The 18,392-nt window shown below is 49.1% G+C and overlaps 1 protein-coding gene across 1 annotated transcript in view; it reads right to left on the reverse strand.

The window, feature by feature from the left end:
• Positions 1-4,467: 4,467 nt before the first annotated feature.
• Positions 4,468-18,392, reverse strand: part of LOC119406872 (lysosomal alpha-mannosidase-like) — a 63,244-nt gene continuing 49,319 nt past the window's right edge. Inside the window, exons 17-24 of the mRNA XM_037673639.2 lie at positions 12,585-12,703; positions 11,769-11,864; positions 10,752-10,824; positions 10,346-10,432; positions 7,430-7,552; positions 7,266-7,364; positions 5,574-5,702; positions 4,468-5,034 (exon numbers count right to left, since the gene is read on the reverse strand). Of these exons, the coding sequence (XP_037529567.2) occupies positions 4,783-5,034; positions 5,574-5,702; positions 7,266-7,364; positions 7,430-7,552; positions 10,346-10,432; positions 10,752-10,824; positions 11,769-11,864; positions 12,585-12,703 (978 nt within the window). The 3' untranslated portion in view covers positions 4,468-4,782. The remainder of the gene's footprint in view (positions 5,035-5,573; positions 5,703-7,265; positions 7,365-7,429; positions 7,553-10,345; positions 10,433-10,751; positions 10,825-11,768; positions 11,865-12,584; positions 12,704-18,392) is intronic.

The following is an 18,392-nucleotide window of genomic DNA, read 5'->3' on the forward strand; positions in this document are numbered from 1 at the left end:
CAACATATGTGAAAACACGGGAGTGTGCGACAAATAGCCTCAAGCCCTATGCTGGGTGATCTGCGGCGGTTGTCAAAAAACAACGCCAGGCCTGCACGGAAAGCGCAGCACAGTCACAGTGAAAGCTGGAAGAGCGGCATTTCTAGAGCTTGTTACAAACTCTCTTGGGGCTATTAATACAAGTACACTAGCAAGGTACCCACTCCGCCATAAATCATAATTTTTGTGAAGTTGGGAAGCACCGAGTACGACACTGTTCGTCATTTTGCGGAGAAGCGAGGTACCCGCTACGCATCTGTAAGGCATTATGTGCACTTTGTGTTGCGGCAGCTGATGACGAAGATTTATGGCTGAGCCCTTTGTAATGGGTTGGAAGCTTTAAACGACCCACTAGTTACGTAATTCCCATTCTGTGACGCCTGGTTCTTATTAAATGCAAAGCATTTCTAAGCGAACCTTAGCACTTAGAGTGTTTCTGTCTGTCTGTCTGTCTGTCTGTCTGTCTGTCTGTCTGGCTGCCTACGTCTGGGTGCTCTCATGATCAGCTCCTTAACTTGGTGTAGACCATAATTGGCATGGGAGGGTAGGAAGATTTGACGAATATGACTGTCGGGCCATGACATGAATAACGCTAAAATCCTGTCGCGTACGTCGTCAAACCCATTCCTCCAGACACGTGTGGCACACACATACCCGTTTGCCGTGGTGTACGGTTATGCGCCACAGGCGATTGACAGTTTATATCTACCCAGGAACGGCGAGAACAGACATTGGTAACTTAAATGCGTGAGCGTTAAGAAAAACCGACATCGGCAGCGTTGACCCGACGAGTGGAAAGAATGAAAATTAGCATCCCAGCAGGAATCGAACCCAAGCAATCTGCGTGTCAATCAGGTATTCTACCAGAGCCACACTAGGTCTATAAACTGGTTTGGAAAAACAGCCTATGCAGTAGTAATGTCGGTGCAACACCAATTGTGGTTATGGTGCTGGCTATCTAATTTTGCAAGAAAGCAATAAACACTACATGATACTCCTACGATGCAGGCGTCATATCAGTCTGTGGTTCCAGTATTGGCTCCGCTTTTATAGAAGTCTAAGAAACATCGCATTTGTATGCCTATGATTCAGCAAGCTATATTGAAGCATTGCTCGACCTCTGAGGAATACATTAACGAAAGTTACGTGCGATATTCGCATCATCGTACCGTAAAGTGCACTTAGTCTGCCAGAACAACGCAGTGTCCTCTTCATTTCTTACGAGGCTGGGCGATGGTCTCCTGCAGACCGAGCATGATGCCAGATTGACAGCCGCTTTGTAGACTAGGCTACGTAGGCCACATATGCCCAGGTAGTCTACGAATACGACAAGTGCCATCCACTGATGTTGGTCTACATAGCACTATCCAGGCCTACCAGCCTTGACGGCCACACCAACACGAAGGGTGACTTCAGGTTTCGACATGTCCCCGGATCTATTGACAGACAATTTGTCGACGAAATGACCGAGACATCCACGATTTCCAACAGCTGTACTATACCTCATACTTCACTACACATGGACCCCTCGTCACCGCGATCACGACCGGACCCAATAACAAGTGATGACCAACTGCTGGTGCTCACTGACCACGGTGATGATGACCTTGTTCGAGAACTGTCAAGAACCTCTTCCACACATGCACACGGGTTCGTGAAACGTGCGTGCTTTCTCCATCCAGGCCCGTAGCCAGGCCCCCCCCCCCCCCCCCCGAAATTTTTGATACATGGTGCTTTACCGAAAATAAATAATGAAAATAGGCATTTTGCTCAAATAGGCAAGGTTTTCAGCAAGTGGGCCCCCCCGAAAAAAATTCCTGGCTACGGGCCTGTCTCCATCGTAAGGGACAAGTATAAGCACTACATATCAGCTTACCGCTTCTGATGTTGGTAATACCCACGTTGCCGTTGGCAGCGTTACCCAACTGTAAACAACTGGTTATATAACACATACACGGCTCTTCAACATATATGTGTGCGTATAAAATTTATACAGATTTTTAACGTCGCTTTGTCATGTTTCGCTTCCCGCCGCATGCTTCACATAACATAGACTCCCACGGTACGCGGGATCTGCCGAATTTTTTCGCTCGCCTACCACGCTATATATCATGTGTTAACGTGAGAAAAAGAGGGAAAGAACTTTACTGAGGCCCTCAGGAAATGGATCATGCGGGCCTTATGGGCTTCCTTGGCAACTAACACAAATACACCTGTGAAGTAGGGAAGTAGCCACTATGCCATTTTTCGTCAATCTGCGGAGAACCGTGGTAGCCGCTACACATCTGTAAGGCATTATGTGCACTTTGTTGATGCTGTGTCTGATCATGATGAATTATGGCTGAGCCCTTTGTAATGGGTTGGAAGCATTCAGCGACCCACTCGTTGCGCAATTCACATTGTGCGACGCCCAGTTACAGAATTCGCATTGTGTGATGCCTGGTTGTTATTTTGCTCTTCTACCACGCTATATTACACATGTTAATGTGGTTCGTGGTTCCTTCCCAACATGATGCCTGTGTAAGGTCTTTTTGTAATGCAGTTTCAAGCAACAGCATGGCTCCTCAATCAGTCTTGCTTTCCAGACTGATTGAGGAGCTATGCCGTTGCTTGAAACTGCATTAGCCTCCGCGATCAACAAAGAACATTTCGGGAACAGGTGATTCAAATGAACGTTCTAGTGACGCTCTAGACGTTCTAGTCATGCTCTAGACTGGTTTTCTGTGTTTTGTGTTTAAATATGCCTGATTATTAATTTTTATAATATCATTCTGAGTGCAACGGTTTCCTTCCCTCTAATAAAGAAAAAGAAAACGGCATGGCTCCGAGGTAGTATACTACTGGGCTCCCACGCAGAGGGCCCAGGTTCGAACCCCGTTCCATCCTGGATATTTTTTATTATTTCGTTTTTTTTTTTCTTATTTCGCGTGATAGCGGTTACGGACACCGGCGGTGGACAACTACGGCACCACAAAACGGCCGTTGTTGTAATCTCATAACAGCTTTCGCTGTAAAAGCAAAGTGGAAAGGGTAAAAGCGGTCATGCTAACTGTTGACACTCCTGCCTCACTAGTGCTGATACAAGACAGCAGCTGATTGCGTGTCACATGCTGCTCGTGATGATAAGGTGGTTATGCGAAGCAGAACGCAGCAGTGAAATAGTCTGTAGCACCATGTGAACTACCACTTTTTTATTCGCTTCTGTGTGTATCTACACAATATCAAGATAAATGGTTTAAAAAAGAAATGGTTTAAAAAAGTGCACTTCTATTGATTTCCAAGGAAGCCCATAAGGCTACCATGATCCATTTCCTCGATCAGGGTCTCAATAAAGTTAGTTCCCTCTCTCCATCTCTTCCTCATGTTAGCGTGTGTTATAAAGTGTGGTGGGAGAGTGAAATGACCGGGCGTCACACTATACGAATTACGTAACCAGCGATTCGTTTAAAGCTGCAAACCCATTACAAAGGGCTCTGTCATAATTAACCGCCATCAACCGTCGCATCAACAAAGTGGACAGAATGCCTTACAGATGGTACCCCGCATCTCCGCAGAATGATGAATAATGTCGTGGTGGGTGCTTCCAAACTTCACAAAAGTTGTTTTCATTCATTCACAAAAGTTATGATTTGTGGCGTAGTGGGTACGTTGCTAGTGTACTTGTATTAGTTGCCACGAGAGTCTATAACGGGCTCTAGAAATGCTGCTCTTCGAGCTTTGGCTGTGCTGTGCTTTCCGCGCAGGCCTGGCGTTTTTTTCCACCAGTGTGCTTTGCTGGTTAGTGGCCATTTATCCAGCATTCCAAGTTATTCTGTTAACACTTGCACATATTGGAATCAATGTGGAGCATTTATTTAGTGAAGCAGCGCAGAATTCCATGCAACTACCGTAATATTCCAAGCAAACTCCTCCCTCCACTTTTTCAGTGATTTGAAAAAGTGCATTTTCCCTCTCCCTGTTCTGAACTATCTGACTGTGTGAATGTGTCTTTCTTGTAAATGCCCACATTTTGTGTAGCTGCGTTTGCCTTTCCGAAGTTACACTGAGAATGCTAATCGCTCCATTTGCCCCTAGCTGAGCTTGGTGTAATACGGCACTGTTGAACAGTTCCACAAGCACTCCTTTTAAGTCGAACAAAGCGGTACTTTAAGGCATCAATGGGTTCGCCCATGTTATCGGGGTGAAGTGAGGTTTGCTGAATCATAACATAATGTTTGATAAATCGTGGTGTGCCTTTGGCACTCTTATTATTTTGCGAGCATTGTTACTGCTGCTGCCACGTTTGTCGGCAAGCTCAGCTAGGGATGAATGGAAGAGGAGGAAATGGCCATGAAGAAAAGAAGGTCACTGTCTCGCTCACAGGTGCACATCTCAACCGCATTTTGAGAGGAATGTAGCAAGAGAAAGAGTGGAGGGAGAAGCGTAAGGCAAGGGGGCACTTACAAATTTTCAAGAACTTCCAAGTTTTGATCACAACAGTGACGGATTTATTTTGTGTGCCTCCCTCAATGCACAGTTTGGCTTCCAGCATCCCCATCCCCCTGGGTGGCACAGTGTTGTTGACAGCCCCTTTCCCCATTGGAACAAAGGAAAAGTACATCTCTGCCAGTAATAACTGTAACATGCTAGCCACTGCAAATGATTGAATGGAATTCAAAACGGTTCTTTCCAACTGTTACGCTTGACCGCAGTCTGTTGAATAACTCCCCAATGTCATTGTTGACTTAATCAGCTATATGGTTCTCACTGGCGCGCCCTGGAGGCTGGCGGTAGGCTAAACGCTTTGAGTGCCGCCAGAAATGTGCGGATCTGTCCCGGCTGAATGTTGACCAGCATGTTCCCGTGCACCTGCAGCATGAGGTAGGCGGACTCGTCGGGAGCCACGTACTTCCCTTCTGTTTGTGGCCATGGACGCCGCTGCACCTCGCTGCGGTACTGATGTGCCGACAGCACCGTCTCGCGGGCATCTAGGAGCAGGAATGAGTGCAGCAGGTGCTGCATGCATCACAAAACGTTTACTCAGACACTTTTCCAATGGGTTTTTTTGCTTTCATACTTGTAGACACTGAGTGATGTCTACGCATGCTAGAAATGGCAACCAATTCCCCAGCGAGAATCGGGGCATAGGCTTTCCTTGCAAGAAAGGGGGCCAAGCAGAAGACGATACACTCTAGCCTACTACCAGAAGGGCTTTGCTACCAGAAGGACTTTGTAAGTGAAACCAGGTTACACGGCGGTGTTGAATGACAGTTTAATGAAGCTAACAATTCCAATTGGTCGAGTTGTAGCGGCAAGTAGGAGATGCGCTAACGAAAAACAGTGAACCTATAATTAATATCTTCACAGCATTTGTAGATGGTGAAGTTCGTAAATTTAATATTATGGAATTTAGTACTTTAGAGATAAACATGAAAGTAAGTAGGCAACTTTGAGACAATTGAAACGTTAGCAATAAATTCTGAGCAGGTAAAAGAGCTTGATCAGTACAACATTACACATAGGGGAGAGGCGGACAGGAATGGAATCAAGCGCACCGTGATGGACACGTTGATGGTGAGGTCCTGGTGGATGTTCTCGATGCGCACCAGAGTCCGGTTGTCCTCGGTGCCTTCCAGGGTCATCAGGTGGCCGCCAGGAGGCAGGGCTACGCGCAACTCCGAATGCTGCATGATGAAATCAGATCAAACGCTGATCGTGCACTCGATCCTATAGCGCACATGCACTGTTATTGAAAACTGGTCCCACGTAGTTTATCCTTGTAGGCGCTTCACATCTTCAATGACAGTCTGAAAGAGAGACTTAAAGCTCTGCCCGATCAGCTGGATGATGCATGTGCCTTAAATATGCGGAATTATCTTGCATCTTTAATGGGGCAGCCCTGTTTGCCATAATTTCGGATTTCATTTACTCTTTTATTTCCTAGCAGCCATAAGCCTTTATTAGGTCCCATCACTAGAACTCACTTGCGCATTTTTTTCATTAAGGCGAAAACCTATAGTATGTCTCCTTCGAACGTGACCTTGAGTGAAATGCCGCCGTCGATGCGAAATCGTACAAAAGGTCACATGACCACCCACACGCCTCGTGGATCGAGGCGCGCAACTTAAGCTGCGCGTTCACTTTGTGGCGTTCGCGTGTCTAAAAATATATATTAAAAAGTGGCGTTCTCGTGATGTAAACTGCATGATAAGATTGCCACTCCGGATGGCTTTTGCCTAGGCGAACGCATTCGCCTAAGCTCACAGTGTCTCGATTGTGCATACATAAGAGATCCTGTGAGCTTTTACGCGAAAGCGTTTCATGGCTAGGTTGCCGAAAGCGCGCACCAAAAAAAAAAAAAAAAGGAGGAGGAGAGGAGAAGACACCGAAAAGGCGTTTGCAAAAGAGGTGACCAGAAAGAACGTTACCATACAGCGTTCGGGCGGCGTTGCCCACTGGTGCGACTAGCCACCCGAACGCTGTAGCAACCACCGCAGCCCCTCCCTTCTGCACCGAAGCCGCGGCGCAGGAGAGGTGAATCCCGGCAGCAGAAGGGGAACTACCGACTCGAAGGGGAGAAGGAAAGCGCATAAGAATAGCGCACTGGGTAAGCGTGCCGACGCTTGCAACACGTGACCACCGAAGTAGCATGTACAAAGGAAGCACGCGCTTGTCCGCCGTATCAACTGGCCTCAACAAAACTCGACAACACCATTCTGTCGCACCCCTCCGTAACAACCTATAGCCAAAAGAAACGTTTTCGTGTGCTCATCTCATGAGAATTTTCCATTCCCTTGTTCTGGCATTCATCTTCAAAACAACGCTAGGAAAGGTGCAAAACGTCGCCATTAGAGCGCCTTTTTTGCTCCTGCCCTAACATTTGTTAGGCTTATTGGGAGGGTATTCTTATCGGGAGCCTCTGCAAGATTTTTTTTTTTAGTGTTTTCCTTTTGAACGATGCCAACGAACCCCGTCGACATTTCACTGTTTTGAGCTATTTTTTTTTTTCCTCTGTGACCAGCCAAGTTGCGCAGCATAGACCTCGGATGAAAGTGTTCATTTGTACAATTACACCTCTTACGGACAGAGGAACCTAGCAGACATGCTGTTGCTTATATAGATCGCTCTAGTGATCTGGCATAGACATGCACAATGACATGATCGATGGCTCCAGCGCGTAGTCGCTGGGACGTGTGACCCAGGCGTTGAAAACTGTAGCGGAATGGCAGAGGTAAAGAGGCGCTCGCCTGTTTTCTGGCGTTAGCCGGAAGAGGCGAAGGGTAGAACATGTAGACGGGCCGGTAGACTTCCTGCAGCGCTGCTCTTCGCATCAGGTCCGCTGCCTCCTGTAACATAATCGCGCAAGGGTAACATAGGAGTGCACAATGTGGCTTCGCCACATGACGCAGACCTTAGGTGTTCCCAGATGCAGCCTGTGCCGTCCCTTGACGACGATGCCCTCGTCGTTGACTCCGCGATCGTTCAGGGGCTCATCCACGCCCAGATCGTCGTCTATGAAGTACCGCCTGTGTAGCTTCAAAATAAGCGCGCGCATGTGAACACTGAAGCTTTTCCGACAGCACTTCTCACGTCTAGCTGTAAAGCTATGCAGCGATACGCGAAAAAGGACACAGCGGTTATGATCGTCAGATAGTTTCTGCCACTAGATTTATTTTCTCCTTTTTGTCCACATTCGTTCGTAAAGTGTCAAACGAATGATGCTCACCCATCCAACCATTAAACCGTCGTGGTATGCACTGTGCTGCTGAGCTCAACGTCGCCGGGTTTGATTCCGTCCGCGGCGGCCGCGTGTAGAAACGGGCGATATGTAAGATGTTTTCGGTCACCTTAATGTTCACTTAAGTGTCTTGAATGGCGCCGGCCCGTAGCGTTTGGAGCGCGGACAAGCGCGAGGAGGGCTCGAAGCGAGCGCCGCCACACGTGGGTGCGCTCTGCCGAGCGAGCGCCGCGCGAAGCGCACACACCACCCGGCGCTGACGTCAACGCGAAGCCGGCGCGCGGCGGAGCGCTTGACGCGAGCGCTGCGGAACGACGGGGAGGCGAGGCGCGCGCTACAGGAGTGACGTCAGCCCTTCCCTTATCCTTTACCAAGGTGTACGCTATGCGTCGACTACGAGTAAACTGATGAGTCAACTGATGGAGATGTGCCAACACCCCCAAACGCCGTCCTCCTAATTTTATTGGGGACCTAGCTATGGACTTTCTAGTCTAACTAAGCCCTTAATTAAATATTCCACGTGTGTTGCTAGCCATACGCTTGGGTACTACGTACCAACCAAACGTCAGCTTCCTATGTTCACTTAGGGCAAACCATCTGTTCGTTTGTGTAGTGCGCACCTATCATCATTTTTCATTATTTATATCCAGGCGGTTAATTCGCCCTTTTCTGCAGTAAACTTACGCTCCTAGATGATATCTTTCATACACAACCCTTAGCACCTTCTTTTTATGTCCTTTTATTGTGGTTTGTGGTCTCTTTTTTTCTAATTTATGGACAACCACACTCGATGGTGAATCTGATATGCTCCGCAAGGAACTTAAAGGGGCCCTGCAACACCTTTCTTAGTTATATTGGAATAGTCTCATTATTGACGTATGACTCTTCACGAGTCATATGCCGCAAAAATTTTTCGAATCCGTCAAGTCTAAGTGGTGTTACTAAATTATAGAGATCACGTTCCGCAGCTTTCTCCCTCAACTCAACGCCGCGAGCGCGCGGAAAGCTGCGCGGGGCGTGAAGGGAGGGAGCGCAGAGGAGCGAGGCTCCGCCCAAGAGCGCCGGCGGAGTTTTCTTCTTCATTTTTTTCTCTCTGACATCTGGGCGCAACCACGTGGTCTGTGCCGCCACTTCCGGTCGGCTTGCGTCGTTCTCGTCGAGCGGAGCCGATCGCACTGTGTATCGCGCGTGCTTGAAAACTGCGCGTCGGTTTGGTAATGTTGGGTGTGCACCTCGAACGCCGTAGTGTTTTCATCGCTCTGCCAACCATGGAAGCAAACCTGCGCGCTCGTTTGGAACGAATGACAGCTGAGATCGGTTTCGGCCCATACTCCGATACACCGCCTCGTAAGACGGCACTGGCAGACGACCCCGAAGCGCCGCCATTACCGGTCGCCAGCATTGTTATCGGAGACACGCTGCGCCCCTGCCTCGGTCGGTCGTGAGAACGTGCCGACGATGCAGTTCTCAGCTGACGAGGCAACACTCGAACGGCTGCCACTCTCAACGGCAACCGGCGATGGTCAAAAGCACAGAAATATTCACGTTTTCCGCACTGCGCATGGCGAAGAAAACGGAACCACGCAACTACGAGCAGACGAGCTGTCGGTGAGACCGGAAGTGCTAATATTAATGTTTGTTCGGTGTTTTTAACGCGATAACATAATATAAACATACATATTATCTACTTATTGAACTCAAAATTAACAACGAAAGTAATAATGAGGGTGTTATCGTGATTATAACATCAGCCAATGGTGGAACTGCCGACAATCGCGTCATATTTTGCGGACTAATACATCATTTGTCGAGAGAAGAGGGAGCGATTTTCAGCTGACTTTGAGAATTTATTGTAAATTCCAGGCCGTGCGCATCGCTATAATATTTGGCTCGCGTGTTCTCGGGAGCCTCGACTACCGATCGGCAGCGCTTTTTGAGCATGCTCGAAAAGTGTTGCAGGGCCCCTTTAATGTTGCTAGATGCTAGCGCCATAAAAACGCCCCTTAACTCACGTGCGCATCCACGTTAAAAAATTATTCTGGAGTCTGGCTTGGTAGAGTTACTGTATATGCTACCTTTAGGTAGCATATACAGTAACTATGGCTTGGTACAATGGTGTGCCTCTATGGCTTGGTACAATGGTGTGCCTCTAGTGGCTTGGCACGCGATAGCATAAAATTATTGTTTTCTTGCCGTTACGTTGACTGAGTGAGTGGTTGAATAAGGGACTAAGGAAAATATGCAGGAGAGAGAGGTAAAATAGTTAATGCAGAAATCACCGAGGCGGCTAAGGAGCGACCGAGCGAGTGAGCAGAAATGTTGCATACCGTGGTCTCTAACAGCGGCATTTCTATGCGCGTAGTTTCTCTCTCTCTCTCTCTCTCTCTTTTTTCTTTACTAATTCTACCGCCGCACGCTTCGTGGCCGATCCCCCGTGGGGTTGAGCCACTCTTCTAGAGACCAACCAACCAACTTCGCGACAGTCTCAACGGCAACAATAACACGAGCTGGTTCTGCCATAACTTGTCAAACACACAGTTTATATTGACGTGCATTCGCCGAGCAAACGAGGATGACTTGAAGGCGAACCATAAGCTCAATGGTGCCCTGGACGAAGCTGGTGCCGCCCTGAGGACGGTCCGGAATCACCGTCATCTGCAGCTCCTCAGCGTGGTTCTGTAAGGACAAAGGAAGCGTTGTCCAACACTGACGGCAGAGTGGCGTGTGTAAGGAACATTTGTTTGCAGAGTGGCAATCGTAAATGGCATCGCGAGTGAACAAAGGAAAAATGAAAATTGTGCTGACAAAACATCCGGCATGCATAGGCGGCGACTGCGAGGTTGCGCTGAAAGCTCGAGACCCCCCTCCCTACCGTCCCTGAAGATTAAAAACTCGGAGCCTATATATGTGCTTTCGTACGCTTCGAGAAAGAAAGGCAGTTAGGAAGAAAGCTGGCCCCATTTGCATGAGATACCTTGTATTCGATGTGTCCTACCTTTATGTAGATCCATGAAACGACCGGATAGTAGCTGGAGGCCACCGACGCGGGATCCAAAGAGTCATTCACTCTGCGCGATCGACCAGTACCAATGCCCGATATTACACCGCAGCTTTTTCAGGCTTTATGCGTGTTTCCATAGGCGTGCGCAGGGTTCCCCATCAGGGGTGGGTGAAGGTTCATCGCAGCGCCCCCCCCCCTACTAAGTCAATGTACGAGGCAGATTTTGCGCCTCCCCCTCTTAGGTGACTATAGTGAGGGTCAAGGTATGGGGCAGATTTTCCGCCCCCCCCCCCCTCCCACCCGTGCGCACGCCTATGTGTGTTTCGTTAACTTATATTAAAGGGGCCCTGCAACACTTTTCCAGCATGGTCAGAAAACGCTGCCGGTCGGTATTCGAGGCTCCTGACAACACGTGAGCCTATAGCGCAGCACACGGCCTGGAATTTACAATTCTCAAAGTCAGCTAGAAATCGCTCGCTCTTCTCTCGGCGAATGATTCGATAAGGCAAAATGAGCGCGCCATAAACCCAAAGTCCATTGGCTGATTTGAACATCGTGAACTGCATAGTTACCACGACCGCCGCGGGATGCCGCCCTTTCGCTATCACACTTAAGGTCCCTATATATAGAGGGACTTCAATCACACTTAGGGTGCCTCGATGAGGCGCGCGCATATGGAGGCACCCTGTTCAAGGTCACGACGCGCGCTTACGAACGGAGGCAGCCTCTTGCCCCTTTGTCATCCGCCCACTCTTTCAGCGCCTTAGCTATACGAAAGGAGAAAGAAAGAGCTTAAATCCCCGTAACTTCTCTCGTAGTTGCCAGATTCTAAAAATTTTTGCGGCAGTCGATTCGTGAGGCAATAAACTCCTTTAATGAAGTCATTCGATGATTACATGGAGGGGTGTTTCAGGGCCCCTTTAACACTGTTTAATAATCGTCAGCCTTAATGAACTGCGTTTAAAATCAGCATATGTTTTAATAATCAGTCGATACTCGCAGTGCTCGGACCTGCGTGCGACGGTGAACATTCCGTTGGAATCGGTGAAGAAGACGCCGTCGTTGTCCAAAGACGTCTCGTAACGCGTCGTCACGTCCGTGCTCGCCCTGCACACACCACCATAGCGCTATAGTTGTGATGGAGGATGCGGTATGCATTTCTACTCGGCACGAAACTTACCGAGTTATACAGGCAGAACACTCGCCACAGATCAGCACCGAAGTGCGCAAGCATAAAGGCGACTAGAGCTATGCAGCGTGGTTTAAAGGGCCCCTAAACTACCTCCGATAATTTTTTTAACATTTCAAGTAAACGTGCGCAACGCTTTCAGAATGCCGTCACGATGAGCAATGCCAAAGGCGGCAGCGCTACGAGCCGCGGGCGCGCTAAAAATTTCAAGAAACAATCCCTTGTCCTCTCCGGGCAATTTGGTATCCCCAGCGCTACCATGACGTCACCATTTGCGTCTGGTCATGTCATCCACAGAGGAACCTGTTTTTTGTATGCCCACAGGTACGCGCGCTCGCCGCCATGCGAGGAGGAGCACTCGGCCAAGAGGAGAACGAGCCGATGAACGGAGCCTAGCGATGGGAAGAGCGAAGCGAGCGGGGAGCGCTTTTGTATCATTAAAACGCGTGTAACTCCGCTATCACGGCACCGTTTCAAAATATTCTTGCGGCTGCGTGTTTGTTGAATAATCGTGCACAACTGCAACACCACAACTAAATTTCGACCTCTGGGTGGTTTAAGGGCCCTTTAAAAACGCAGCCCCGTTTGTCGTTCGAAACGGGTGGTTACAGAAAGTGGCTACAAACGCGCAGGCTCACCCGCTCGGTAGCGGTCCGACGATCCACTCAAACTCGATGAATTGGCTGTTCTTATAAAGGCGGATCACCTGCGACAACCATTGGTCGAAAATCTGGTGCACCTCCGTCACAAAAGGACCCTGCATCAGCAAGCCCGAACAAATATGAAACAGAAACCTTACAGAAATTTATAAACATCGAGGAGATTTAACATGTTTACATGCACACAGTCATAGGCGTGCGCACGAAGGCGGGCAGGGGGTGCCCTCCCCCACCTAGGGCAAAGTGTGCCCCATACTCGTACTCTTAAAGGGCGGGTTTTTGACGCGGCTGAAGGCCCCTTCCCATCCTTACTTAGCCAGGGACCGGAGGCAGCATCGCTTCATTTTACTTTTTTCATCCACTGTGAAGCATCTTGTCTTTTGGACACGACCAACCGGAAATGGGAGGAAACCTTGCATCCCCCTTCAAATGGGGAACCCTGCGTACGCCTATGCAAAAGGCATCATGCTCAGTGAGCTCGCGTTCTTCAATTTGTACCTTTTCCTTTTTTTTCATCATCTTGCATGGCCAGTGGTTTGCGTCCCCAATACGTGGGCGCAACACGTATCAGTCAGTTGCCACAGCAATCTACAAACGTTCGACGTTTGAACGTTTGGAGCCATCGGCGTATGCGAAAGCACGGCTTCGCATGATGAACCCATCGGACATGGCTGCCGTAGTAGTTTGTTAGTTTTATGTCATTGTTTTACCTAACTTTGTGTGTTTGCGGTTCTTTCCCAACGTTACATCTGATACAATTTACTGCACGCAGTATGATCAATGACTAAAGTACACTTACAGTGCTGCGCAAGCTATAAACAGTGTCCAGGAAGCATGGCGTGACAGGGGATACGATATGACGACTGCAGAGTGTCGGAACGAAATGTTCCTCGTTTCGGTTTTAGTTCCATGGGCGTCCGGAGGGGGGTGCAAGGGGGGGCGGCTGCCCCCCCCCCCCCCTGGAATTTCGGATAATATCTTTCTATGCAGTAGCAATAAGCTGCACACGCGTTCGTTAGCACACAAAAGGTCCGCATATCCGTGTGAAACGGCCTTCAGGATTGCCAGCCAACTTTGCACGTTATTACATATTCAGTGATGGGAATGGCCAAAAGTGTTTTGTATCAGGTTTTGTAGCACGAAAAATGATGATTTGTAGCAGCTGCCCTCAGTTTTGTAGCAGGTTGCGAAAACGAAAAAAAAAAAACAGGTCAGATGGCGTTTTAATGCTTTTATTATACAATAAAATGAAGTATTAATTACAGTGTGCGCATGAGTTCAATGATGGCGCAACTAACGCAAGCTTTAAACAAAGCCTAGGATCACAGATATATGAAGACTGGTTGGCACAAAGACGCAGGTACACAATACATGAATGTCACTTGCATCAAACACATAAAGCTTTCTTCCCCTTTTTCTCCGCATGCAAGTGTGGCATACACTCGGCCATCTTTTTTCGTGCTTGAGCAAGCACTGCTCGCCCACTCTCGATGTCAGAGAAGTTCTTCAACTTCATGCCCCGCTGAATCAACAAGTCAGCATTTTTAATCATCCGTTCTGCCTCAGCCACTTCCTTTTTGGCTTGGTCATTGGTAAGTTCCACATTCGGTGAACTTTGCTCTGCATCTATACGCATACGCTTTGATGGTCGCTCTTCAGCTGCAAGGCGCTCCGCATACCGTCTTGATGCCCCCTTGACAGCCTTGATGACATCGGAATTGACTGGAAATGAGCACGGGTCACTGTCAAACCTCTTTGAATATGACATTATGTGACGTATGCCATTTACGCTTGAGAGAGAGAAAGATTTGACCTGTCGTGCAGGACTCTTTGAGTTTTCACTAAATCCACGCTCAACATCGCCATTGCCATGCGGAAGTGATAGAAGTGCCTTGACTAGCTTGGACAATAGCGGATATTTTGGCCCACCCTGACCATCTTTCATGATGAAAACTTGATGCCAGTATTTGTCCAGTGGCATGTCAGAACCTGCATGTAACTGGTTCAAGATTAGCACCGTCAATTCATCAAGAAGAGATGAAACTTCAGCGGTTTGAACCACCTGCGGTGCACACTTTGCAAGATATCTGAAGGAGTCTCTTGAAGATTCCGCACTATGATTGCTCGGATGCAGGCACCTGACATGTTGGAGCATCTGATTCTCACAGATAAACGTGATACGGGCAAGCAGCTAAAAAACTTACCTTTGAGAGTGGAGAGTGCCATGACGCCACCGCTATGTTCGCGATGGGAGTTCACGCCGCCGGTACGACTGCGAGGCTGCGGCACGCAGCGAAAACTGGGAATGAGCCGCAACTGCACTCAGCTCAAACGACAGTGCCACCAGGTACCGACACTACAGCCATGTGCCCACGCATTGGATTGTATTGGATTGGCTCTGCCTACGAATGGCACGAGAGGCGGCAGCCTATTTGCCACCTGGTGTTGCTAAAAAATCCCCTTGACGGTGGCCTCCGAGATAAAGCGGCGCATTGCCAGCTAATCTCGGATGCTATGCGTAGCAGCTTTGGAGCAGTTCTGCCCATTTGTAGCATGGATGTAGCAGCTTTCATGAAATGTAGCAGGTTGGAGAAATAGTGCTCATTTGTAGCATAGATGTAGCAGCTTTAATGAAATGTAGCAGCTTGGAGCAATTGTAGCAGCTTTCCCATCACTGCATATTATTGAATAACCTTGCCGGTCAAGTCACGGTAGTGAACAGTGAACCCCCCCCCCCCCCCCCCCATGGATGCACCCCCCTGGAAAAATTTCTGCGGACGCCCTTGTTTAGTTCCATTGCGTTTCTGTGCCGGAACGAAAAAAAAATGTTCCGTAACGGTTCATAACGGTTTTTGTGTGTGTGTGCAGAAATTTGAAGTTAAGGTAATCATAATAAACATTGGATTTGTGATATAGTTACTTGCCCTCCTCTTAATTAAGCAAGTGGGACCGGGGTAAAACACGTCCTTCCCACGTTCTTCAGAGGGGCGGAAGTATGTACGACGAATTTTTCAATTTTGCTTGCGCAAATGTACACGCACACATACAAACGCATGCACGAACACACATAAAGTATGGTTGAATCCCCCCCCCCCCCCCCCCCCGAAAAGAATTTCTGGCTACGCCCCTGCTCGGACTCTTGCGCTCGCGTTTTTCCAATACACCATCTCCCGCTAAAGGGAACCATGTGTGGATGCGAAGCAGCGGGGAGGTGGTTCGCTTGAGCGGGAGATGGTGTATTTTTTTTAGGAGCTGGCTCGCCAGGTTCTTAAGCTGGGCCGAAGTGCCGCGCCGTAAGCTGCATCCATCGATTCAAAGCGTCGTGGAACGCGAAGAGGAACGCTACGCGCGTCGTGTCTTCCCTCTAGCCTGGCCGTTAATTCTCACAGGGCGAGCGGGGAACGCGGTCTCACAGGTGCGCGATAGGGGGGGATCGTAGGAGGGCGCTCATTGCGGCGTTGCACAGGAGAGAATGAGGCGCGCGAGAGGGGGGAGCGTAGGAGAGGAGGTGTGTGGAGAGGGTTTGCGCGTGCGCAGTAAGGGTGGTCACACGCCGCACACCACCACCACCGGATTGAACTCCGCCATAAGCTGCTTCGCATCTAATAAGAGACCTTATTTTCCAAGACCCCGCAGCGCCTTCCTTTGGGCGGCAAACAAAACCGCAGAGCGCGCGACCTCAGGAGAAGAAAATAAAGACAGCGCTTGGCAGTGGCACGTGAAGCCACGGCTCGCATTCCCTGCGGGCGTCGATTCTAGTCATTAAAGGGCCCCTCACCAGGCCACATAGCAAATTTTAGTTAGACGCTGGAAGTTGTTGCGTGCCGAATGAAGAGCAGTATGCCACAAGAATTTTTCAAATCGGTTCGTTACGAGCTGAGAAAAACAATAATTTGTAGCGGCGCGAAACCATGATGCGAGGAGGCGAGTTTCAAACCCTTGCCACTCGCCCCGTGTAGCCTTCGCAAGCCAAATCCCTTCCCTGCCCTCCTCACTTGACACATACGCATGAACACGTCATGCGCATGCATGGTCACGTGCGCATGACGTGCCCGAGCCAGCCCGAGCACGCGAGCGGCGTTGCACGGCCGCTACATTTTTTTTTATGTAGCCGCCGTGGGCGTTGTGTCGGCGTTCTCTGTGGTGTACTGCGTGTTTCTGCGGGACGGGCATGAAAGTTGCGACATTTGTACGGGCACGAGAGTGGCGGTATCATGAGCCAGTGCCACATTAACGTTTACTTGGACGCGGTAGAATAAACGAGCATAATGAATGCTCGAACGCGCCAGAACATTACTTTCGTTTTCAGGGCTGGCGTCTGCTCGATGCGCTAACCGCGGGTACACGAACGCATGGGAAACGGAGGCACGTTAGCCCCGCTTCTCGCTGCAATTCACGAAAAAAAAAATGAAAAAGACGCACACATTTCCTTTGTGTGTCTCATTATTTCTCTCAAGTTTTAATAATCTATTCAAGCAACAAATTGCACACACTACACATGTCGTGTCAAATAATTATTGCAGTGTCACGTGCTACTGTTGGCGACGTCAGAGCACAGTCGTCTACGTAGAGGAGCGACGTCACAGCACTACCATCTACGTAGGGCCATTTTCTCATGTACGTCATCCCCTCATTCTCTAAAGCGCGCGCCCGCGAGAGGAAGGGCAAGCAGCGTTCACCTTGAAATTTGACCCTTTTGCGCGGCGCGTAGCGTTGCAAATTTTGGCAGACGTGATCGTGAACGCCCAGTGCAACGCTACGCGCCGCGGAAATGGGTCAAATTTCAAGGTGAACGCTGCTTGCCCTTGCTCTCGCGGGCGCGCGCTTTAGAGAATGAGGGGATGACGTACATGAGAAAATGGCCCTACGTAGATGGTAGTGCTGTGACGTAGCTCCTCTACGTAGACGACTGTGCTCTGACGTCGCCAACAGCAGCACGTGACACTGCGATAATTATTTGTCACGACGTGTAGTTTGTGTGATTTGTTGTTTGAAAGGATGAATAAAACTTGAGAGCAATAATAAAACACACAAACGGAATGTGTGCGTTTTCTTTTTTCTTTTTTTCTGCGAATCGCAGCGAGTTTCGAGACTAATCTACCTCCGTTTCGCACGCGTTCGTGTTCTCGCGCTTTGCGCATCCTGCAGACGCCACCCTTTACAACGAAACTAATTTTCTACCGCGTTCCAGCGCTCATTAGGCTCATTTATCCTCCCGCGTCTAACTAGACGTTCATGCGGCACACCGCTAGTCTCGCGTCCGTACAAATGTCGCAGCTTTCGTGCTCATTAATAGGTTTAAAGCCAAGTGATCGGCGAGGGCGCATTCGGCATAACTTGCAGAGATGAAGCGCAAAGAACGCCGCCACGACACCGCTCGCGTCTCGGGGGCTCTGGCTGGTTCTGGCACGTTATGCGCTCGTGGCATTGTGTGCGCATGACGTGTTCGTGCGTATGCGTTATGTGATCCTCCCGCTCGCGTGCCGATGAGGGCAGGGAAGGGATTTGGCTTGCGAAGGCTACACGGGGCGAGCGGCAAGGGTTTGCAGCTCGCCCCCTCCCATCATGGTTTCGCGCCGCTACAAATTGTTGTTTTTCTCAGCTTCTAACGGACCGATTAGAAAAATTCTTGTGCCATAATGCTCTTTATTGGGCTCGCAACAACTTCCAATGTCTAACTAAAATTCGTTATGTCACCTGGTGAGGGGCCCTTTAAGATAAACCTCATTTGGCTCTAGTTGATACATATATCTGAGGCTAAAATTACAGCGCAAATGCACTTCTCTT

Source organism: Rhipicephalus sanguineus, chromosome 10 (genome assembly GCF_013339695.2).
Source record: "Rhipicephalus sanguineus isolate Rsan-2018 chromosome 10, BIME_Rsan_1.4, whole genome shotgun sequence".
NCBI classification, from domain to species: Eukaryota; Metazoa; Arthropoda; class Arachnida; order Ixodida; family Ixodidae; genus Rhipicephalus; species Rhipicephalus sanguineus.